Here is a 26023-nt window from a genome sequence, read left to right as displayed (position 1 = left end):
AGAGAAAAATCTAGAAAACATTCTACAACTATAGCCCCCAAACTCAAACCAGAATGAGAATGAGGATTTGCTTGGGAAGATTCCAAAGTAAACACCTAAATATTTCTAGCTGGCCCCAGGCACAATAAGGTGCACTCCCAACACACAGGTGCCTCACAAGACTTTTAGGAACCTTGACCCTAACTTTTTTCGTAAATGAGTCCTCCTTCCATACAGAGACCCACTAACTCAGGGCAGCCCCCCACCCACAGCCTGTGCAGAAGCAGGAGTGAAATAGGGTTCCACACTTGCAAACATTTACTTGCTGTAGTAATGTTAAATAATAAAGACATCTCCTCCAGATAGTCAAGCTAAGTATATTCCTGAGTATGTGACAAACACATTTGGACCCTCATAGTTTGATTTCTAATACATACAAGTGGCATGTTAAATAGCTCAATTAAATCTTTTCAGAAAAAAAATCAAACTACTCATGTATGTGCCTAACTTTAGGAGCTAATTCAGGCATCAATTTCTACTTTTTTTCAAACATAGCCTGAAATGTCATCAAACTGTTTCAAGTTCTTACACCAAACTTACTCTGTGGCTCTTTGAAGTGGGTATTTGGAGTCTGTTATCCTGGTGGCTGCATGAACAGATTACACACTGAGACTTCCTAGATGATGTATGCTACAGGAAAATGGTAAACCTGCAATATAAGTTATAAATATACAGGACACAACATGCAATGTGCCCTTGTGGCAAAGCAAGCCAACAGTATCCTGGGCTGTGTAGGAAAAAGCTTCATAAGCAGGTCAAGTGAGGTGCTGCTTCCCCTCTTCTCAGATTTGGCAACACCAGTGCTGAAGTGCTGTGTCCAGTTCTGCACTTTTTCCACTACAAGAGAGCCGTGGCCATTTTGAGGAAAGTCCAATGAAAAGCTGGCAACACGATTAAGAGACAGGAACATCTGTTATACAAGGAGAGGTTGAAAGCTGGAACTGTTTAGCCTACAGAAGAGAAAGCTCAGGAGGGCATTACCAATGTGTACAAACACCTGATGAGGTGAGTAAGATGACAGAGCCAGACTTTTCAGTAGCATCCAGTGACACAACGTGAAGCAATGGGCACAAGTTTAAATACAGGAAAGTGTTCAGCCATTAACAAAACATCTTTCTTCCCATGAGAATGATCAAACACTAGAACAGGATATTCAAAAGCCCAGCAAGACATGGCCCTGAGCAACCTGCTTTAGCTGACCCTGGTTTGAGCAGGTGGACTGGTCTAGACCATTTTCAGAATCATCTTCCAGCCTCAGCCACTCCACAGTTCTAAATTGCTCAGAGCTTTAAGCTCCTGGGAGCACAGGCAGGAATTCCCAGAGGAATTCCAGTTCCAAAGATAGACTTTGGAACTGATGACTAGCCCTACTCTAAAGGTATTAGAAATACTGCCTGTATTAATCAGCTGCTAAACAAAAGAAAGCATTGCTGAAATGCACTTCTAACATCAGACTCTGAAGACATGAAAGCAATTATAATCAGATAGCTGTTCTGATACAGTTTTTTCAAACCACACTGCACAGCACCATCTTCTGGTGAGCAAAAAGTTGGATTTTTTTTCTTTCAGGCTTTGAGAAAAAAGCTCTAACCACATCAAACATAATATTACTATTTCTTGTATGAAAATTAAGTTTAAAAATAAGCAATTTAAAATTAACAAAAATTTTATTAACCCCTTTTATCCCTAGAAACACACAAACTGAAAAAATATCCTTTAAAATGTCTTACCTTCTTCATCAAGGGGACCAGGCATCAACTTTGTTCTGATTTCTGCAAGTAAAGAGGAATACATATTGCTCACGTAATAAACAATGAAACCTCAAAGTATACATCACAACACAATGTTCTTCTGAGCTGGTATGTGGACCGTAATCACAAGGTCTGGTTTCTGGAAGAACTTTTGGATAAGCTTCAGAATATAGGAAGTAAGAGCTGTTGACCTTGCTCTAGCATAAGTCCAAACACATAGCCATGAAAAATACAAGCATGCCGAGGGAACCATGAACACATTATTGCTCAACCTGAAGCTCTATGAGTAGACTGCACAAAAACACGCAGGCCAGAATTTATACTTAGGAAACAAGCCATTTTAAAATACTCTGCTGGTTACTAGCTTGTTACACTGACAAATAACCTTAATATCACCACACTTCTTTTTCATTTATTTAATTTTCCGACAAGATGATAACCAGTCAATAGTTTGATGCAAGTTAATTGAACAGTGATTACATAATCAAGTAACTCTGCTTTCTTGCATAGCTGACTCAGTAAGTCAGACTCAGTATCTGGTAGTTTCTCAGGTTTGCATATAAGCATTTTAACTAGACTGTGAAGATAGAACAAAGGGGTAAATACAAGAAATAGGAAAGTTCTAGACAAACCAACCAGGAATGCTTAGGAATAAAGGAAAGGTTCCTTTTCCTTGCTTCGCTTGCCATGTAAAATGTTAAGTCTCTCACAATGGTACACATGAAAGCTTTTCTTCCAGTATGGTAGCACTAGTATGACCAAAGTAAAGTAAGCATATCTGAGTTTGGTTTTTGTTTTAAATTCAACTCACACCTTTAAGAAATAACTGAATCCACATACCTCTTTGCTTTGAAATTAACTGCTCTACATGGAGAGTGAGATACCCCAGTGCTGTAACTGTGCTAGAGCCACATGCTCTGGGATTTTACTGCACTGCATGAGGCCTTCAACGGCTATGCTACCAAATCCAGAGGCAAGGATTTGTAGGTAGGCATACTGGCCTACCTCTCCTCAGGATTTATCACCTCAGTCCTATTTTCAAGTTAAAGCCGCACAGACAGGACACGAGCTGGGCACCACTATCTCAATTTAGCTTTCGGCAGGGCAGGGTGAGGCCGGCAGGCTCCACGCGGCCTGAGGAGAGGTGAGCCCGGTAGCACCCAGGGGTAAAGCCAGCGCCCGAGGTCGCAGTGACGGAAGGCCTCTGAGAAGCGCCCCGAGGGACGCCCCCAAGGACGGGCGCCGCCAACCGCGCGATGTCCGCCTGATATCTCGGCGTTTCCCGCCATGCTTCCTTTTAAAGGCTTCGGCGACGTCACCGCCTGAAGCGGGCTGGCCGTTAGGCGCGCGCGCGAGCCCCGCCCCCGGCGCTCGGGCCGCGGCCTCGCGGGCGCGCACGTGCGACGCCCCCTGCCGGGTCTCTGGAGGGGGCCGTGGGCGGTGCCGATAGGCGGAGGCGCGGGGTAGGGGCGATGCGCAGGCGCAGTCCGTGGCCGGGCCGCGAGCGAGCGGGCGGCAGGCCGGCCGGGCAGGCGGCGGCGGTAGTGGTAGTAGTAGTGGCAGTAGCAGTTCGCCGCCGGGGCGCGGGGGCCGGCGCTCCCCATGAGCAGGCGCTGCCCGCCGCCGGCCGCCGCCTCGCTGCTGCGGGGGCTCGTCGGCCCCGCTGCCTTCTGCCTGGGCAGGAGCATGAGCCTCTGCGGGGCGCCGGCTGCCTGCGCCGCGGGGCCTGCGGGCGGCGGCGGCAGCAGCAGCAGCGGCGGCGGCGGCGGCGTGGGCTTCTCAGCGCGGCTGAGCTCGCCGTGGCTGCGGCTGCCTGAGGTGCCGGGCGCGGAGCCGCACCGGGTTAACGAGCTGCTGCTATTGCTGCCGCCGCCGCTGGTCCCCCGCGGCCTGGCCCCGCCGCAGCATCACGTTGTCTACTTCCCGGGGGACGTGCAGGTACGGCGGGGCGAGCTGCTGAGGGCTGTGAGCAATGGCGGGTGGGAGCGGCCCGGGCGGCTGAGGGAGGGCGGGAGCAGGGAAGCGGCGCTGGAGGGGACCGCAGAGCGCAGGGGGCCTGCCGGGTTGAGGGGTGGGGAGGGGGAGGTGGTGGTGCCCGCAGCCCACGCCGGGGTGCGGCGATCCCGCCGCAGTGAGTCAGAGCTCTCCTCCGGGGGAAGAAGCATCTCTTGCGGCGCTCTCCGCCCGCTACCGTCGGGCTAAGGTAGCGGGAGTGGGCCGTTCTCGAAAGCTGGAACGGGAGCAGCAGCGGAGGGGGAGACTTCTTCCATAGTACTGCCTGAGATTGGCGGTGACGGCAATATCTGTAAGTCGTATCAAAGAGTCCCTATGGAGAGAAGACGGATGAAATCCTAAGACGGCAAGTTTTCCTCGTCAGGCTGAGCACCGCGCCTCTGTGCAGGTGCTGACCCTGAAGGAGGCACGCGTTGCCTCGGAGTTGACAAGAAATTGGAAAGAGAGACTCTGAAGCGCTGTCCCTAAGCGTGTGGTCGACCCCCCAGTAACAGTACATACTCTCCTACTCTGGTTAGTCAGCTAATGTCAAAAGTCGCTACTTCTAAAAAGCAAGGGTAGTGTCTTTTTGTTCTGGGAAAAGGCTTTCCTTTTCTGTAAGGTAAAGATGCAGACCTTTGTGGATTTTCATTTTAAGGCTTGGAATGGCCTAAGAAAACCTTTTTGATTATCATTCCTGGGTATGGCAGTATTATTGCTTAATAAAGTAAACTAATTCGTATTCTCTGCTATTATGAATTCAGAGGTGAGGATGATTCACGACTTGGGGGTTAATTTTTTTCCATCTATGACCCATATGGATATGAACAAGGGGAACATAGATTCCCTACAGCTGAATGAGAGGTTTTTTTTCTGTATAAAAATAGAAAACTTGTTACAAAGCTTTAAATCTATTGTTTTTCTGTAATAAGATGATCAGTATTTCTGCTGATAGAGATAATACAGTAAAATTATGTATTCTGTTATACTAAGTTGAATACTACTTTAATCTTCTCTTGGAGTGAAGTCAACAAAAGTTATTAATACTTCCATGTGTTTAATTTTTATTGTATTAATTTGGGGGGTATTAAAAATATGTGGTAAAAGTATTAAAGTAGAATAAGTAAATCTAAATATGGCAGTTCCTTTAATGTGTTTCTTGTTCTGGAAGCCTAGCAAGTGAGTACCTCTTTAACTCTGTTAGTTATGGTCCTTTCTTATGAATATAAGTACACTAGACAGTGCTGAAGTATTTTCACAATGTAGTAATGGTTTTTCTCTATTTTGTTTAATTTTTCAGAACTATCATGACGTCATGTCTTGCCACCCAGAAAACTTTCAGTGGGAGCACTGGAGTTTTGAAAATGTGGCTACCATACTTGCTCGCCGGTTCCCTAATAGCTTTATTTGGGTTGTAAAGTGTTCTCGAATGCACCTGCACAAATTCAGTTGTTATGACAACTTTGTGGCGAGCAACATGTTTGGAGCACCAGAGCACAGCACTGACTTTGGAGCTTTCAAGCATCTCCATGCATTGCTAGTTAATGCATTCAGACTCTCTCAGAATATTCTGCTGTCCCAGAAAAGTGTATATGGTGTCAGCAAGGATGCAAAAATAGCTGCTTGTAAATCACAGCCGCAGTCTGTTCCTACAACGAATGGCTGTTCATCCACAGAGAGAGAGAGAGATTGTGAATGCTCTAATAATTCCGCTATGAACTTCATTATACCGTCTGCTGTAGGTGCAGCGTCGTTTACTTTGATTGGCTTCAGTAAAGGTTGTGTGGTTTTGAACCAGCTGCTTTATGAGCTGAAGGAAGCTAAAAAAGACAAGAATACAGACGCCTTCCTAAAAAACATAAAAGCAATTTACTGGTTGGATGGTGGTCACTCGGGAGGAAGCAATACTTGGGTTACTTATCCTGAAGTGCTGAAAGAACTTGCACAGACAGGAATTGAAGTTCATGCTCATGTTACACCATACCAAGTGTTTGACACAATGAGGTCATGGATTGGAAGAGAGCATGAGAAATTTGTACAGATGCTTGAAGAATTTGGTGTGGAAATAAATGATCAACTACATTTTGCTGATGACGTTCCCTCCTTAGATAACCATTTCAGAGTTCATGAAGTATTTTAAGACTGTATGTACATGAATAGTATATTCATTGTAAAAGCACTTTTGATACTGTAAATGTTGTCATTTAGATTTACAACTTTGAGCAGATGCTTTCTGAAGAGAATACTCAGTTCTGCGTTACTGATAGATACTATACATAAATGTCAGTAGCTTAAAAAGGAGGATTGGGATCCCATACCTACAACACATGTCATTTGATTCCTGGAAAAAAAAGTATTATGAAGAACTATCCTATACTTCTTTGTTGTTGTTGTTAAATGTGAACATTTATTTTCAAACTGTTGGCAAGATTTTTAGTCCTAGATGTCTAATGTCATATACTGCCTTTAATATGAGTTTAAAGTACTCAAGACTTTCAAATGTCTGGATACTTCCATTTAGTAGCTTCCAGGGCTAAAAACTTTGGTCTTTGTCAATAACAGACTTTCCTTTTTGGCTTAAGGAAAATGATGACTGTTAGAACAATCTTGGTTATATATTTTGGTGAAAATTGTTTTAATAGTTAATTAAATCTTCCAGTTTTGTTACATTTCTGCTATTGAAACAAAGTCACAAGTATTTACCTTTGCAGTAATAGTGCCAATCCATTTTTCTTCCTTGTGTGCGCCTTGCCTTTTTTGTTGCTATGAAGTTTCATTGTGTAGTATCTGCTAGTGAATAGCCATTTCACCTGGGGGCTTGAAAATTTTTGCATAGCTAAGTGAAGTGACCAAGAATGTTGATGAGGGTGTAGCTTATTGCTATTTCAACATACCTTGCTATTGCTTTGACTAACTTCTATAAGGAGCAGCAGTAATATCTGTATTTTCAAGTCAAGAGGTGTCTTTATCCCTGCCTTGGACTGGTGAGGTTTTTTCTTGATAATTGTTGCATTGATGTTGATCTAAATGGAGCCATAAGTACACAGTGTATTACCAGTTGCATAAAAATTTTAGACTGTGTTGACTGTAGCTGTTTCAAAATGCTTCAGTTTTTAGAATGATTATCTTCTTTAAATGTGTATCAGTAGTTGCTTCTACAGCCACCCCAAAATCTATTTTCAGAGCCTAGGTTTTCTTACAGAAAAAAAAAAAAACTCTTCTAATAAATACAAAGCTGGACAAATCAGATACAAAAGATGTAATCTAGTTCAGGCCCCAAACCTGAATGTTCTTCAGAAAGAATTGCTGAAAGATCGACAAATGAGGGTGTTAGTGGAACTTTTCCATTGTTGTAAGTAACTTTTTCCATTTATCTACAAATAAATCTTAGAATCACTCTTAAAGACAACTGGAGCTACAATGAACCAGTATTTTAAAATGTTTTTGGATTTCCTGGAAGTATAGGAATACAAAAGCAAGTTAGCAAAACACTGTGAAGATTACACAAATGTGACTCGCTGCTGAAAAAAGGCATTTTATTTAACTTTGTTCCTATGTTTGATGCCTTAGCCACATCTTCCCCTCGCTCCTTGCTTCCCATGGCTCTTACACAGGGAAAGAGAGTCCTGGTTCATTTTTCTTCTGTTGGCATCATTAAAACTTGCAAGATTCACTGGAGACAGTATTTTTAGAGCTCTTGCAGTGGTTGTGCACATGTTAGTGAACACTGAAGAATGAGAAAAGTGTGTTAAACTCTTATGAAAATTTTCTTAGTACTCAAAATATAAAGGGTGGTAGGATTAGGCATAAACTGTGTACCTTGCAATGTGAATGTGAACTCTATCACTAATAATAATTAGAGTAACATATGTTAGACTAACGTATGTTAGACTAATGTATGATCAAAAGGGGAAATAATCCATTTTAATCGATGGAGTAAAGTGGAACATGCAAACTAATTCTAACATTTTATGAAAGAATCTGAAATCTAGTTCCATCAGCTTTTTTTCTAAAACTCTTTCTTGGAGAGTCTTCAATTTTATTTATTGATTACCTTCTTAATGGGCTTATAACAACTTGTTTATGTTTTCCAAGGAAGGCTATTTCCCTTTTTTGGTCCTTTTGATTACACTTGCACCATATGCAAGGACTTTATTCTGTAAAGGAAATACGAGTCACCTAACAAAGTGGTTTTAATAGAAAGCCTACATATTGCTTGGAATATCTTTGATTATCCACTTATAAAATAAAAGTTAAAAAAATAAACAAAATATCCATAACATCCCCACTGATCTTGCTCCCTCTCATTTCAGTTTCAGACTGACCAGGCTAACTTGAGTATGCTAACACTTGCCCTATCCAATAACAGTGGAGATCACAGACCAATTTCTAAACAATTCTGTGCCGGCCAAAACAGCCAGAGTAGGTTGTTGCAAACTTTTGGAAACAGCTATTAAAATACTGATGTTATCTTCAGAAGTTTCTGGATGGCTGTCCCATGAAAATAATATTAACCTGTTTGATGGAGGCTGTTAAATAGGCTCAAGTATTGCTGTATTAATTTGAAGAATATGCACTTTGTTGTAAAACTAATCTTGTTTTGAGACCTCATGTTGTGGAGGGAAAACTGACTTTTTTTCATTCTCTAAACAGTTGTAGTACTCTGTTGGAATGTGCCTCTGTCATTCACTACAATGCATGCTAAAAATAAATTTTGCAAACCGTGTAGAAAATAAACTATTTCTAATGGGTGAAACCACTTTGATGTGAACATAAAACCATTAAACAAGGAATATGCAGTTAAGTTTTGTAGATTAAGCTTTATCAGGTGTTTGTGGAGACCTAGTTTAAGAAAATCAGATTTATTTGATAACTTTTCTTCAAGGCAGGCTTTGTATTTGTGTAGTCAGCATCTGTAATTCTAAAACAGCTTACTGGTATCTTGCGTACTTGGGAAAGCTGACATGAAGTATCCAAGGGTGTGAACATTTCTATGTTAGGATGAAGTGGGTCATAGTTTGTATATGCCTGTTTCTTGACATTAACTGTAAAGGCAGTTTTTAATAAGCTTAGATGTAAATGCCTAAAGGTAAATGATTCTCATGCTTACTTACAGTTGATTAGTTCAAAATATTTCTGGTTTTGAATGGAGTGAGCAACATTACATAGTCCTTAGTATGATATGGTATGTAATATCTGGTATTCTTTATATTATGTGCTTATTTCTTGTACAATAGACAAGACGTTCTTCTGATTTTGAGAAATGCTAAGATGTTTTAAGCTGTGCCTGTTAAATTCCTTTAAAACAGGGCTTGATTCTGTGAAATTGTCCAAATTCTTTATGACCTAAATGGTTTTATTTTGTGTGCATCTTAAATACTAGAAACTTTGGTAACCTTCTTCCTACCTAGAACTAATTTAATTGCATCTCTGTAAATGCTACTGCATAAATCAGGATCAGCTCCTAATTTTGAAAGGTGATTAAGGATCCAAGTCTTAACATATTGCTGAAAGGAGCAATCTTTTCTGTCCTCCCATTGATAACATCCTGCTGCCTCCCTTGTGGTAGCATAAACACTTTCTGGTGAGCTGTTCTACCTTACTAAATTAACATTATTGCTGCTAGAGATAACTGACAGGAGTATTTCCATACTCATAGAAATTATTTTAAATAAGACTGCAAAGTCAATTCAGGAGTTAAGATGTTACCACTGTGGATATTCACAGATAAAAGTGATGGTGCATGATCATGTGCTCAAGTTTTCCCAACAGGTTCTTTTTGAGCTATTTGCAGAAAGAAAACATCAGCTGTTTTTTTCCTCCTTCTCATGGTGCTTTTTACAATGCTGTCTTTCCTAAGCTAACAGTTACTTCACCGTCTCTGCAGATAAATAATATTTGTCCTTTGAAAGTTGAAGAACTGAGGTTAAAGTATACCCATGCATTTACCTTGAAATTCTTATTTTAAATTACATGGGGTCTTATTAGTTAATATAAGAGGGATGGTAAAGAATGGTAAAAATTTTGGAATGTGTGTGCTCTGTCGTGAGCCACATTTTTAGGTATATCACTGCTTAGCAGAATCCACAAACAGGAATCGTGTGTCTGGGGTCCCTGTGCAATACAAAAGCAAAGGCATACATCTCAGACTGCAATCCACAAGAGACAGCCTCTTCAGACCACCTTTGGAGTTACTTCTTCATAACCTTTTTATTCTTATATTGAAATCTCGTTTCACTTTTTAAAGGATGGTAGATTAAAGAAAAAAAAAGTTTACCTCTGATGCTCGTAACCCGATGAAAATTTAGACACATTTAAATATTGCTGATGGAGACCTTTCTCTTGGTCTTATGGATCTCTTAACTCTGTTCAGATGCAAGGTGACTTTTAAACTCAAAATAACACGAAGCTGTTAAGCAAGAACACCTATGTGGCAGAGACAGGCACTGCTTCTCCCAATGCCAGATACACTGTTCCTGACTAAATCATTCTATCGATATTAACAGCATAAATCACTCTTCCTACTGACAAAAAATGCACAGGATTAGCTGTTCCACATCACTGTGGAAACCATGGAAAACCGATTCAGGCAATCATTTTGCATACAATGTACTGTGGGTTATAAAGTAGCGATGGCTTTCTAGTAATTTCCTGTCATTAGGGCTTCATTACATGTTTCCAAGTGACCCAAGAAGTGCTGAATTCTACTTAAGCAAATGACCAGAAAAGCATCTGGTAGAACAAAAGGGAAAAATATATTCTTATCTGTTTTTAGTTCATGTGTATAAACATCTCATGTACTTGAAAAGGAGCAGAATGCCATTACTTAAAGGTTCAGAATAAATTTTCCTTCTTTTAGTAAGCTTTCAGAGAGCACTTTCAGTCACGATTGTTTGTTTCCTTTGTTAAACTTGGCACTTCAGAGCTGAGTTGTTTCTAAAGAAAGCACTGCTGCAAGACACAGAAGACAGTCAAGGACATACCAATGCTGAAGTGCAAAACAAGGCTGGTTCCATCTCCCACACCAGAGTTTACCCTCTGAGCAATACTCCCGAGTGTCAGATAAAGCTATCGCATCTCTTACAGGCTATCTGCGTAGCTCTTCTTTCTCATTCCCCATCATGAGAAATACATTGATTTTGCGTGATGGATGTTTTAAGCAATTCACAGCTGAAGTATAAATGTTTTCACAGCAAAAATTGTCTATTCCTGCGATCTGTGTTATTATTGCAAGCAATAGCTTCTGAGCATTTTTGTACAAACATAGCATTGCACGTGGAGCAGCGCATTTTACATGGTTGAGCAGCTCTTTTAATATTTTCTATCTGGTCTTAAAAATGTTGACTAGGAACAGATCTGAACAATTGGAAAGGAAGTAATATGCTCGTGTTGCTCTCAGGAATCACCACTTAAAAGAGATCATTGCTCTCAGGAATTACCACATACAGAGATTGGAATCTATCCCTGGCCCCAGAGTCTCACCCAAACCAAATTAGGACATCTTAACATGCAACTTTACCAAAAACTTAGATGACTGGAAAAAAAATTCAAAAATTTCATCTGTGCTTCTAGTAACACTGGAATCTTTGGTTATTGAGTCGTACTATCTTAGAGAGAATCCCTTGTAGAAGTTACTGAAAGTTACTGTCTCAGAACATGTATCTTCAGCATCTGTGTTGCCTGTATGGAAACATCTAAATGTATCAGGTTTCAGAAGATACATTTTGGCCAGAGGAAAAAAGTATCAAGGGTGCACAGGAATTTTTTTTGAAACTGTGAAGTAACGCATATGGAGATCACACCACATGTAATATAACCTCTACTGTGGTAAAATCATCCTCTTAGTGAAGTTAGTAGTCCCGTTGTGGGACTAACGGTATGAATGAGGCAAATAGTTTCATCTTACACGTTTAAAAAGGATTGCAAATATTTTTCTGATCCTTCACGATCAAGTCAAACCCTTTCACGTTAGGCATTTAACTTGACACTCGTATGAAGAACCTAGAACCTGTATAGCTCCTGGAGAGAAACACGTTAAGTTAGGTACATCAAATCTTGAGCACATACATGATAAGCAGATTTTTAACGACCTGTTTAATAGTTTGACAAGAGAATATTTTGACATAATTTTTTTCATTTGATTCTTTCCACAGCAACCACATCAAGAAAATATATAAAGCATTTTTCTTCTGAAATGATTTGTCATCATTTATATTTTGTATGGCCAAGAAGAAGCAATTCTTTCCAGGTATTGATTTGCAACGACCTTATGTTTTAAAAGCCTCAGTCACCAAATTTTTAGAGTAATTCAAAGTTTGGGTAAGTTTAAACTGCTGATTTCAGATACTGTCTATATTTAAGTATCTTAATTTAAAGTATCTTTCAGTCCTGGGTAGTCTGCATTACCTAACTCCTCTGTTGAATACTCTGTTTGAAGTGGCTAGTTTGAATGCTTAAGATAGTCAGTGTTTATTTTTCTAATACTTGTTGCCACAACTTCATCAGATTTATTGTGGCATGATCCCATATTGCTTTAGTTCTCTGAAGAACAAACGTCCACAAAATGTCAGTGGCTCTAATTCTTTGTGTTATTTCAGTAATGGATTTTTACGTGTGGCTACATGTATTCTCTCGCTACATTAGCTGGAAGTTATTCCTTTAATGCTTTCACCATTCATTCATAGAATCATAGAATGGTTTAGGTTGGAAAGGACTTTGAAGATCATAGAGTTCCAACCCCTCTGCCATATGCAAGGACACCTCCCACTAGACCAGGTTGCCCAAGGCCACATCCAGCCTGGCCTTGAACACATCCAGGGATGGGGCCTCAACAACCTCTCTGGGCAACCTGTTCCTGTGCCTTACCACTCTCAAAGTGAAAAACTTCATCCTAATATTCAATCTGAACCTGCCCTCTTCCAGTTTAAAGCCATTCCCCCTCGTCCTATCACTACATGCCCTAGTAATCATCACTTTATTGCCTGTATTACAACATGTAGCACAGTGGTTAGAAAGCACTAAATATTTTTTTTTTTTTTAACACAGTAACTTCAAGATTTTTATCACTAGTCACATTATGCTCAAATTAAGAAAATATATTTTTACACTGCTTGGTTTCTTCTTTTATAGCATTTCAGAACCATTGTTTTATGGAAGTTATTAAATAAGAAATCAAAGAAACTGGTTCAAAGTTAAAAAAGGGTGACACTGACATAATTATTGTGCTGGTATTCTCACTGATCTAAATAGAATAGTTTTTGTTGATCTTTCTTGAATATGCACTTACAACACATCTGGTGGGGTTTACTGACAGTCTTAGAGAAGTGAAAACCAAAGGGGCCATGGGGAGGGAAAAAACCCCAACATGCTATCGTTGCAGGGATTTCTCTTAGAACACTGGAAAAGAACCACAAGCAGGGCTGGGTTATCCACCAGGGTGAGATAATCTCATTTGCTGACATATAAAAATAAAATAAGGGCTTAATTTTAAAGTTGGTGGTGTGAAGAGGAAATAGCTGCACTTGCTATAGCACTTGGCTCACATTTAATTCAGCGTGACCCTCTCTTCCCAGCCAGAAACGCACCTTCCAGTCCAAACTTCATGCTAGCCTAAACAATTGTATTATTGCAGCTTTCCTGCTGGGCTACCTCAGCACTAATAACTACAGCTAAGGGATTCAAGGGTTTCATTTGGCCTAAGGTGCTTAGATTAATAGTTCAATAGCCTCCCTTACAAAATAAAAAGGGGGATTGAAATGTACTCAAAATGACAGCCTGAATACTTGTGACTTGACAGATCTTATTTATGCTTTTTACATACATACAATGAAACATGTATTATTGAAAATCTTAGTATTACCATTAGGTGGCACAGCAGTGAATGCATTTGCCCCAAAGGATTTTCCTCCTTTTATTTCTCCTCTCCCCAAGAGCCCCAAATGGCTCCCACCCTCCCTCCAGAGCACAGCAGGCACTTCTCTCAAGCCGAGACATAAGCAGATCACTCATACACTGATTGCTGCTCCATGAAGCTTTCCTTATTTATACTTGCATACTGAAGGGTGCTGAGAACACTAAGCGAGCACCTCTCTTTTGGGAATGAAGAATCAAGAAATGGCAGAATAAGGGATCAGCACTGTAGTTCTCTGTACTCGCATATTGAGAAACTGCCGGAGGTTAGAGCTAACAGAGATCATAGAATCAGGGAATGGTTAGGGTTGGAAGGGACTTCTGGAGATCATATAAGTCCAATGCCACTGGCAGAGCAGGGCCACCTACAGCAGGTTGCACAGGATGGCATCCAGGCAGGTTTTGAATGCCTCCAGTGTGGGAAACCACCACCTCTCTGGGCGGCCTGTGCCAGTGCTCTGTCACCCTCAAAGTAAAGAAGTCATAGAATCATAGAATGGTTTAGGTTGTAAAGGACCTTGAAGATTATTGAGCTCCAACCCCCCTGCCATACACAAGGACACCTCCCACTAGGCCAGGTTGCCCAAGGCCACGTCCTGCCTGGCCCTGAGCAACTGCAGGGATGGGGCCTCAACAACCTCTCTGGGCAACCTGTTCCAGTGCCTTACCACCCTCAAAGTGAAAAATTTCTTCCTAATGTTTAATCTAAACCTGCACTCTTACAGTTTAAAGCCATTCCCCCTCGTCCTATCGCTACATGCCCTAGTAAAAAGTCCTTCCCCAGCTCTCCTATAAGCCCCCTTTAGGTACTAGAAGGTTGCAATAAGATCTCCCTGGAGCCTTCTCTTCTCCAGGCTGAACAGCCCCAACTCTTTCAGCCTCTCCTCATAGGAGGGGTGCTCCAGCCCTTGGATCATCCTCATGGCTCTCCTCTGGACACGCTCCAGCAGGTCCATGTGCTTCTTATGTTGGGGACTCCAGAGCTGGATGCAGTACTCCAGGTAAGGTCTCACGAGAGTGGAGTAGAGGGGCAGAATCACCTCCTTTGACCTGCTGGCCACACTTATTTTGATGCAGCCCAGGATACGGTTGGCCTTCTGGGCTGCGATCGCACATTGCTGGCTCATGTTGAGCTTCTCATCAATCAGCACACCCAGGATAGATAGTAGCTGTGCAGGCACAGTGCTGGAACGCAGCTTTGTGTAGCCTTGCAGGGTCTCTGAGCCTCTCCATTTAGTCCTAACACACAAAGAATATGCTCTGTACACCTCTGCAGAACAATTCAGATGGGGCCCTCAACATTACCAGTCCAACAAAGCCAGGAGGCTTCCCCAGCCCAACAGACAGATTCTGCCTCAGCAGTATGCACAAGCACTCCTTGTTCATTTTCGAACAAAAATTTTCAGAGACCTATTTGTGATCCCAAATTTAAATTCTACCCTCAGAACGTACAATGATGCCCATCAGAATCGCTTGGCTGGTTCCATTCATGCTTATTCATTAAGATGGCCGAGTGCCCATTCACATGGTAGCAGACTATTTTCACTGTGTTGAACTGCCAAGAACAAGTTTAGAAGAATAATCTGCACAGTGTTGCAAGCTCCTGCTCCTCTAGAGAAAGCTTTTTCCAGCACTTTATTAACACTGCATATCCATTCAGCCTAAGAGCTTTTGACAAGTTACAGTTCTCAAAAAACACTGCTAGAAGTTAAGAGACTGACCTAAATGTCAGATAAATGCTGCATTCCCCAAACAGCACAAGTAAAACATCAGAGGGATTTCAAAGAGACAATGACAACCTATCTTTTCTGTGAGATGCTTATCTTCATTTCACAAGGCTTTTGTAGGCACTGTAATCTGCTGAAAAGTAACCATCTACAATCCCTCTACAACAGGCTCCATCCCAAAAGGTACGATGCAACCCCCTTTCATACAGTAACATAATGCAGCTCAAATAGCCCTCGCAATAGATTCTACATCTACTCCAGAATGATGAACTTCATTTCAGGTTCTAGGACTATAGTTGGATGGATTTGTAGGCGCATTAGTTGCACTTGTTTTACAGCTGCAGAAACAGCTGCTACCCAACTGCACCGGGGCAGTGACAAACAAGGTTTCCTGCACAATACCTTGTTCAGCTAGGAAAGGGGTAAATCATTTACCTTGCAGTCAAACTGCTGCACAATTCTAAGCTTAACCTTGCATGATTAGCTTTTGCTTTTTTCCCCACGCCCACTCTCAGTTTCACCACAAGAGGGAGCAGAAATACTCACACTTATTACCAGGCTACCACTCAAAAAGAAACCATGACCGTTAGAACCACCACCAATGGCTCTTCTGGATCTCCTCAGAAACCACAATGGTTTTCCTAAACTTTAGTAAATGAGGTGGCATTCAGGAAGGCATTCAGTTACTTCTAAGCATACATGTTGCCAGCCCAGCCCAGATACCAAAACTTCTGTTCAGAAAAATTAAAGTAGAACACTCAAAAAAAGTAGAGTTATAGGTGCAGGCGCTGCAAATGTATGCCTCGTTGTAGAAGAGAGACCATCTCCAGATCGAGCAGATTGTGCACTCACTGCACATGAAGAAAAAACAAGAAAAAAACCCTACAAGATAAACATTCATCATCAAAGTTTATCAACATAGTTTTTATTAGTCTTACATACAGTCTACGTATGTACACATGGACAGTTTCCATATTAACATATGATTCTCTACTTCCACGGGAGCTTGCTGAATTACAATGTGTTATTTTATCCATAATCGTTCCTATAAGCTTTTTCTTGGATGCGTAACACCATTCTCCGTGCATAAAAATCCCTATATTCCTCAGGTAGCTCTTCAAGTGTCTTCAAGGCCCTGTCCAAGATCTGTATAGCTCTAGAGGCTGCCATGGGATCTTTATTTCCGTAAGTGTCACTCTTATCATAGGACTCAGCAGGAAGATGCTTCCAAAAGACATTCAGTGCCACTCCAAATTCCTCAGAAATTACATTGTGGAACCACAAAGCTGTAGAAAGAAGAATGTCTAAAATGAAAATTACTATCTGAAACTTCCATGTGACTCATAACAAGTGTGAGAATCATCCAAACTAAATATAGTTGAGGAAAAGCCTCAACTACTATATCTTTTGTTTATAGATATTCATCCCTGAATATATTGCATTGTACCAAATTTAAGAAATTCTTCAAGACATTCACATTGATCCATAACTTCACACAAAAGTAACAATTGCTGAAGTATAAAGAGATACTCAAAGGTAACCAAGAGATAAGCACGTGTGGGATGAAAATAAGACATCTTCCCTGTTCACTTCACTCATCTCTACCCTGAATGCAGATATTTGTTTTCATAGATATAGTCCCTAACCTCACACAGATTGTCCGAGCATTAATGTAAACCACCAGTGTCAGTCAGGTCACCCATGCAAGTTGTTTGTCTTTTCATAGTAAATTCATGAGGCTTTTCAATTAAATCATCATGGCTGTCATAAGGAAGCAAAGATATCTTTGCTTCACCGAGTACATTTTAAAAACAAGTTTAATATAGTATATTTACCCTATTTCAATTTTAAGCTAAAAGACTGAATGCTGTGCTTATTGCAGCTTAGTTGCTTGCATGTGCTGAAGACATCAGAAAAGCTTATTCTGAGAAATGAACAAGTTTCTTTCAGGTTAGGAAGAAGGGCTGTTTCTATACCGTCTCCATAATAACCATACACATTTCTCAAAGAATATCTCCTTTTTCACCGACTAGCATCCCAGAATGCTGAAAAAGCTAGCACCATTCTCTGGACTCAAAAATCCCTATACTCCCCAGTCATTCTTAAGAGTGCTGAGTGTCTTAGGTTTGGACCAGCACACCTACTGGGAAAGACAAACTAGAATCTGTACTGCATAGAACAAAACAGAAATTATGTGTGCTGACATTAAAAACAGTGTGACATATCTTTCACAAACTGTAACCAAAAGTTTCTTCAGAAAGAAACACAAATGGTAAGTTCAAAATTAAGTAACAAGTTCAAGGCTAAGAATCTATTTTAAATCTTCCTAAAAGCTACTGCCTTCTTCTGTATGGGCCTGTTTATATTGCCCAGATAAAATGAAAAGCAACAGAATAAGTATCTGCCACAAGCTCATGATGAGTTAAAATAAAACGTTAATAATAAGTAGGAACACTTCAATAGGAGTACTTCAAATGCCTTTCTCTGATCATGAGAATTGTTATCTCAGCCCAGGAAGCAGCTTTATATTTTCTACTTCTGCAGAAAAATGATTAGGACTTGTCTTTCCATTCCCAAAGGTGATTGTAAATTTCCAGATGGTTCAATAACTCTGTCATCCATAATTCTCTTCAAATCACGTGCCTCACAGTTCTTAAGTGCCAAAGCTACAGAAGCACAAAAATGATACTTCACTCAAATTCTGCCCTTAGAAAACGCAGCTCACTGAAGTAATTCCAGATTTCATAAGTTGATTTTATAGTACTAATCCATTAAGATACAAATTCAGAAGCATACAGTGTAATCTTGAGGGAAGGTAAGATTTTTAGGTAGATATAATAATACCTTTTATTAAGCTAATTAGTACAGTTGGGAGAAGTAGACAAGTTTTGCTAACGTCTTTAAGTGCTCCTACTTATAACACAGAAATGCTTTAGTAGCCTTTTACCATCCCTAGAAATGAAAAATTGCCAACAAAACTGTTTAAAAACACAACATGGTCAGGAACTGTTTGTTACTTACCTGGAATAAATAACACATCTCCTGCTTCCAGAAAACATTCATAGCGCTTGGCTTTCACAAAAAGGGGATACTTCTCTAAGTCTGGGTTATCCACATCCAGCACCTCTGATTTAGTACCTAGGGAAGTTTTCAGAAGTCATGAATAAACGTTCCTACTCTTCCAACAGTAACAAAGCATTATCACATTGCTGGAAACAGCAGTTCTTGAGTCAAATTTAATACTGGTTTATTGTTCTGTAACTCTTCTAAAAACCAGGCAAACCTGATGGCACTGCTTATCTACTGAAGAGACATATTTTCCTGCTGTCTATATTCTTCCTGTAACTGCAACTTTGTTATCACTAAAAGACACTTTCCCTGACATTTAAAACTCCATTTTGAATCCAGACAGAGCACTGTACTCCTCCACAGTTAGGTGCTGAAAAGAGAACCCAGCAAAGCTGATGTGCTCCTTTGCAAATTTCCTAACCTGCCCCACTAAAATAATTAGCCTTGACTAAAGCAAACAGCATCAGAATTATGGGACCAAATTACTTCTTTTATATCAAGCTGTCTGTTAGTGATTTTTTTTCTACAGTGCATAACTTGTGAGCTGGAAAGGCAACTACAATCACCAAATTCTGAACTAGATAAATGTGACATGCATACCTGACAAATATAAATACGGTGCATCTCGAGGACTATACAGCACAACTCGTTTTTTCCCTGTTACTTGGATTAGGAAGTTATCCATCACCTGGAATAAGCATAGTAAGAGACACGTCAGGCAAGAGTTAAGAATGAACACATAGCCTGCAACTAATCTAAAATAGCATCAGCTTAAAAGAGGGAATTATTAAAACCTTCATATGTTAAGAATCAACTAAAGGAGCTTCCACATATAGTTAATCTAAAAAAACCTCAAGAATGTGTTACTTTATCCCCTTAGCTGCACATTCTTGACAAATAGTATATTTGGAAACACAATAGTGCTTTCCAACAACATTATGTTTTTCCTTAAGTAGGAATCAAGTTATTTCATCTTAAAACACAAAGACATACCATACTTCAGACCTATAAATCAGACTTTCTATTGATAAATGATTCTTTTTCCTAATTATAATGGAAAAAATATTTTTCTTGTAAAAAAAATTATTCAGCATTACACTGCACAATGTTAGAAGACAATCTTATTTGGAATCTACCACATCACAGCAACAGATCACCCAAATTATTGTACAATAACAATCTGGCCATGAGAATAAAAAAAAATTGAGGTAATCTTGAAGATGAAAAGGTTGAAAGTTACTGTGTTTCAGATTTTTAACTGAAACGCAAAAGAGTAGAAAAAAAGGGAACAAAATCGAACATAATTTAATCTTACATGTACGGAATTAGACATAAAACCAGTAAGATATTATGCCCACATAACACGTCTATTTAAAACTCACTGTACCAGTGAATGCGATTCACTATTTCAAAATATGTGAAGTTTGTCATTAACAGATCTTTGTCAGAGATTTGCACCTCAACTCCATAATGCCATCTGCAACACGTTATGCTAAACACATGTATTACCTACATCATAATGTGTCCATAACTGTAATCCAGCTGAGCTGATGCGGAAGACGCTAGAGAAAAACTGTTCCTTCTCAAAATACTCTGGAATCTGAACATCTTCTGCCAAAATAGGAAACTGCTTTCTGATATCTGCAATATCCTGAAACAAAAAGGACATAACTCTTAGAGAACCATATATGCACACTCAAATAAGGGAGCACTTCACCATCATTTCCCATCATGTGAAACATGGGGCTAGAACTTCAGCATTGGCCAATAGCTGAAAATAGCAATGCTTTTTGGTGGTCACCCTTCCAGCATTGACTTGGTCAACGACACTAATAAGAACAGCCAGGGAGCTGCTTCAAACCATGGCTGCAAGAAATCACACTGAAGAAGCAAGAGAACATCAGAAATCATTTTATATTAGTTTACAACACAAGCTAAAGAATGGGAGATGACGAATGTACTCTTCAGTGATCAGCTAAGCTCTTGTATAACAGCAACTGGTTTAGATGCTTAGGTTTAAATATTCTGACCTAAATCCAGTCAGAGTCAGAGGCCAAGTGACCATAAACAAGTCATATGCCTGTACTACACAGCCGGCAGACAACAACAGGCTTTAAAAAATATTCCTAAACTGCTGCTTTAAATATTAGAACTGTAATCTCAAGTAACTCACCTTCCTAGCATCTTCACCCACTGATCGCAAGTAGTACTTTTCATCCTGAAGAGAATATAAAAAAGAGAGTTGTTTTGTTTTGTTTTTTAATATGAATTACAAACACAGTTAAACAAAGAGCCTGAATTTTCTCATTAATCTAATACAGGGCTTCATTAAAACATGGTACAAATCAATGGCACACAGAAATTCAGCTACTTTGTTTTACTCCCTTTACTCTACTGCTCCCTGCTGTTCATCTCAAGAAACAGGAATAATATGTTAATTAACTGAGAGTAGAAGAGTGAAGTAGGGGGATACTTGTCAACTGCTTCAGCACTGCTGTTACTGAACAGATTCAAAGCAAATGCAGATTATAATTTAAATTCTTCAGAACACTGATAAAGGAAGCTATTTCAATTGTCTTTAAAACTTAAAGCATTCTACGTAGCCTAAAAGGTGAAAAGCATGTCTGCATTCAAAACTGCTTCCTAATCACAGTTATCTGAAAAATCCCTAGTTTGAACATGGTTACATAAAGATAGCCACACATTTGCTACTCGCAAATTATGTTACAATCAATCTGTATTTGTATTTTGATAGCAGATGTATTCAAACTCTAAAATATCTTCATGACATTTTCTTGCAAAACACCTAATGATAGTTATTATTCTAAAGCAAGGTTTGATATCTCAATTTTATGCTGGAATTTTTTGTCACATAAGCAGTTTTTGTTAACAGAAACAGGACCGCTGAAGTTAACCACACTGCACGCATAGAAAGCAATTTCCAAGAAAAATTATCTTCTCCCCACACTTTTTCCCATAGCTCCAAGCCACACAAAACAGTTAAATCTAAGATCAAGTGCTTTAGTGAAGTAAGACTTTAAATTACAAACCATTGTATTCCCCTCCACACACTGGCAAAATAACCAATACAAGTAACTGCCTCACTAAGGAAATTACCTCAGAAAGAAAGTATTCCTTGTGTTTGACTTCAGCTGCTCTTCGTACAAATACATCAAAAGGCAGAGTTCTGAAATATAAATATTTAAATTTATACAATGAATCAATGTAACAACACATGGTCTAAATACCAGGTTTAAAATCATGAGCTCTCTTACCATATCTAGTATAACTGAAGATGCAATATGCTACCTTTTTTTTTTTTTTTAAACATGGTGACTAATCTGTGTTTGCAGTGCATGTTTGAAGAGTTCTATCAAGATAGAAATCCTACGCTTACAAGCCTCTCTGCTTTGTAAATAGCCCTACTCTAGATCCAAACAGAATCATGTAATTGCTGAGATTGGAAGATCCTCCAGTCCAATCCCCTTGCCAAGAGCAGTGTCAACTATAGAAGAGTGCTCAGGATAGCGTCCTGTTGGGTTTTGCATATCGCCAAGGATGGAGACTCCATAACCTCTCCAGGCTACCTGTTCCATTGTTTGACCACTCTCACTGTAAAAATAGGGGTTTGTTTTTTTAAATAGTTTAACAGAATTTCCTGTATTTCAGGTTGTGCCCATTGTCTCTCGTCTTGTCACCACGAACCACTGAGAAGAATCCAGCTCCATCTTTTTTACTCCCTCCGTCAGCCATTTATACACTTTGATAAGATCCCCCCTTGAGCTTATGAGGCCTGAATGGTTTAAGTCACAGTGCAAGAAATTTCTTCACAGTCCAGTTTGACTTACATGCGGTCAACGCCTGACAGTACTTGCTTAGATTATTTCTCTAACAGTGTGTCATTTTTAGGTTTGTTTACTGTACATTTTTATAAATTTGCAGAAAAGCTCAGCATCAAGAAAACTACTGCTGGTGATATACATATGTTTACATCTATGCATTTTCTGCTATGAATTTGTGCATGAACAGAGATACCTATCTTCATTTGTAGATCTATAAAAGTTATTTCAGCTACCTGAATTTTTTTAAATATGTGCCACCTCAGCTAAGCAAAACACAGGAATCTTGGTATTTTCAAGTGTTTCTTTACAGTTTTCTTTGACTTTATTAAGAAGATTCAAAAAGAATCACTGGGCATTAGAGTCTGAAGTCAATGAAAGCGTTACATATTTATTTAAATAATGGGAGCTTTTCATAAGGATTACAGATTCTGGCATCAGTTGATACCTGAATAGCAAACCAAGCACAAGTAGTAATACAACATGCATTCATTGTTATTAATATTATGTTATGAATTCAGTATTATGTTCATTCAACTCACCATCTCATATTGTCACTGGATAACAAATATATTGCATGTAAACATCACATTTCAGAGCAGCCACTACGTACCCTGAGTTAAGACAAAACTATCCTCAAGGAAAATTTTTCACAATCCTGTTATACCTTCTACCAGAATGTGACCTGCATCTGACAGCACTTAGACATCTTCTCTAAACATTTTAGGCTTGTTTGTAATAGTCAAATAGAACAACCGCCTAAGTCAATGGAAAAACAAATAAACAAACAAAACTGAACCCACTGACTTCAGAACTGTTATATCATGCTCATTTACTGAAAAAAAAAAAAAAGTGAGAGCAGAACTCTATGACAGCTTAAACTGATGCATACTGGTGCTGCCACAGCTCTAACCTTGCTGTCTACCCTAATCATCACATCTTCTCCCTTACGCTAGCACTGGCACTCATCTGACCTCATGGTGAACCTGCTAGCAAAGCTAAAACAGCAGAAAAACAATCAGATTTCTGCAGCACATCACAATGTGGCTGAATGAGCTCCAGAACCAACACAAAGACAGGAGTAGGAGCATGCAACTTAGAACAGGGCTGCAGTACTACTACTCACATGCATCAGTTTAAAATCATGGAACTGCACGTTAAGTCTCAGTGTTTCTATTGTTTCAGTTCTACTTATTCTCCCTTCACATTAGAATGAGGGTCTTGCTGTGGAAAGCGTCAAAGCTTCCTGAATTTTAAGTGAAGTAGGTGAAACTCCTAACACCTGCTACAATGAAGGGTTATCAGAGCACCTCCATGTGGCTGTCTACAAACCTGCCAAAACTAACATGCCAGATCAACTGTACATGAACTCACAGTAAGAGGTATTATAATAAGAAACAAAATAGGGGCGGGAAAAGGAAATATAGACGTAAGGCAAAGTCATTCAAGTACAACCTAATTTCAAAGATTCAAAAGTTCATTATGCAGTGAGCAGAGTACAGCATGATTATAAGGTGTTTTTTTCCCCTGAACAACAGGCTCCACTCATAGAGACTTGTAGCTTATTTACATTTACAGCGTATGCTTCAGCCTTTTTATAAGTTTAACAGACTGAACACATCTTGTTCCCACTTAGGGAAAGCAAACAACAACTGACATAGAGGCATTTATGCCCTTGAAGGGCAACAAAATGACTGAGATTAGATGAGCTCTGAAGAAATGTTTTGGAAGCTACATGAGAGGAACTTCAGAGGAGATCAAGCATTTATGTGACCCACAACAAGATTAAAGAGCTGGTGAAACGTGTGGTATCCAGTAGTTAGCACATGCTAACTTTGAAAGGAGCTTGGTTCTAATTAGTAACATCCCCCTAGAGTGGAATATCATGCCTGCCATATGCCAGCATTCAAAGAGGTTCAGACACATGGTGAGTCAGAAACTAGCACTATTCAGTAACATTGAAAACGCACCATATAATTAGAACAAAATGGCATATCATTTAGTATCAAGGGATTTTTTGATTTGTTTGGTCTTTTTTTTCACTAATGCCACCAAATGCCAGGCTCAAATTTCCTACAAGAGTGCTCTGTCAAAATACTTCTTCATGCCATCCCTTTTAAGGCCTTGTTTGGCTCCTCCTTTCACCCTGAAGTATTTATTCAGGGTGTTGAGGTATTTATGGAATGAAAAGAAGAGGGGGAAATCAAGGACAGTACTTTAGAACAGAATTTAAAGTTTTCACAAAGTATCTTCATATTCTCACCCTCAGCTTCAAACAGACACTGTATGTCTGAACATTACAAGCAAATGCCTTTAAAATACAAGAGGCCTTGGAATGAAGTACCTATACACAAAGTTCTTACTGAGGAAATCCATCTGTGGCACCGCAGAAACATGAATCTTTACTTCTTTAGAACCTTCAGCTTGGCTCAAGTAATCCATTGTCCATTTGGTTGTGCAAGTGCCCAGTTCCATTCCTTTCAGCACTACTGGCTTTCTCTAAGGAACAAACAAACAAAAAATCAATGATGAAATGATTGTAGCATCCAGTGGAAAAAAAAAAAAAACAACTCAGAATTAGTTTTTCAAACAAAGTACATGCAAACAAGTCAGTTGAATATCAGGACCTGCTACACAAAGTCACAACTGATCTGTTCACAAATGAACAAAGTGAATCAGAATGCTGAATGTAGAAACAAAATGGTGTAGATCGTAGGACTGTTTCTCTGTTTACTATATCATCTTTCCTAGCAGCGTAAGAAAGGATATGGAGAGGCAAAGACAATTTTAACATTCAGCTTTGTGCTCAGGCCGTTTGAGTAATCTAGCCAGGCTAAGGAATAGTTTTAGTCATTCTAGCTAGAGCTTAGCAGAAAACAGACAAAACCCCATATAGTTAAGGTGTAGGCTGAGAGCTATGGTTGTGCTTATGTTCTCATGAAAGAAGCTCTTTCCACCTACATTAAGGCTCCCTGATGCTGACAACCACGAACAGGTTTGACCCAGCACGCACAAAAAAATCGGCAAAGACACTTTTGCTTTGAATTGGGACCTCGGAGGAAAAAGGAAACAGAAACAGCAGTCGCCTTTTTTTTTAACCACTGTCAAAGAAAAGGACCCCATAGAGCGATCAGCTGCCTGAGCTTCTCAGCAGCTCCAAAAAGATTTGCCTGTAGAAGCTCCTTGCTCCTAAACCCGCACACCCTTTAACGGGTCACGACACCTCTCAGGAAACACACAAACCCCGAACCTGCGGCCTGTCTGCACCAGCTCCGCCCGCTGCGCCGCTGCCACAGGCAGTCTTCTCCCCCGGCCCGCCCCGGCCGGGCCCCGCTCACCGCCCCCAGCCTGCGCCACGCCAGCTCGGGCCCCCGGCCCACCGCGGCCCTGGAAGCCCGCCCGCCTTCCCCGCCGCTGCCGCGGGCCTCTCGTTGGCATCGAGCCGCACCCGAGGGTAGACGTCTTGGAGGAACTTCTCCCGCGTGACCGCTGCCATCCGCGCCACCGGCACCACCGGCTGCTCCCGCCGCTCCATGGCCGCTTCCGCGCTGGTGACACCCCTCCCCCACCGCGTCCTCCTCCCGCCGCTTCCCCCGGAAAGCAGAGCTCACGCAGAAACGTTCCCCCCCTCCTCTCGCTAGGCGAGGGCCGGGGAGACGGTGCGTTCCTCCCTTCTCCGGGAGGCGGCTCCCGCGCT

At 40.4% G+C, this 26023-nt stretch overlaps 2 protein-coding genes across 2 annotated transcripts; one reads left to right on the top strand and one right to left on the bottom strand.

The window, feature by feature from the left end:
• Positions 1–3307: 3307 nt before the first annotated feature.
• Positions 3308–6043, top strand: LOC309672897 (mitochondrial protein C2orf69 homolog). The gene is made up of 2 exons (XM_082484513.1): positions 3308–3728; positions 5083–6043. The coding sequence occupies exons 1-2, from the start codon at positions 3393–3395 to the stop codon at positions 5920–5922; spliced, it is 1176 nt and encodes a 391-aa protein (XP_082340639.1). The 5' UTR covers positions 3308–3392; the 3' UTR covers positions 5923–6043.
• A 10301-nt stretch (positions 6044–16344) lies between these two features.
• Positions 16345–26023, bottom strand: TYW5 (tRNA-yW synthesizing protein 5). Its single transcript, XM_082484084.1, has 8 exons — positions 25775–26023; positions 24671–24825; positions 21605–21674; positions 20661–20705; positions 20001–20138; positions 19088–19175; positions 18440–18556; positions 16345–16704 (listed from the first exon to the last, which is right to left on the bottom strand). The coding sequence occupies exons 1-8, from the start codon at positions 25859–25861 to the stop codon at positions 16448–16450; spliced, it is 957 nt and encodes a 318-aa protein (XP_082340210.1). The 5' UTR covers positions 25862–26023; the 3' UTR covers positions 16345–16447.

The sequence above is a fragment of the Vanellus vanellus genome (genome assembly GCF_965231255.1).
Source record: "Vanellus vanellus genome assembly, chromosome: 5".
In the NCBI taxonomy this organism is placed as follows: Eukaryota; Metazoa; Chordata; class Aves; order Charadriiformes; family Charadriidae; genus Vanellus; species Vanellus vanellus.
The sequence above is the reverse complement of the archived record's forward strand: the minus strand, read 5'-3'. Positions and strand labels throughout refer to the sequence as shown.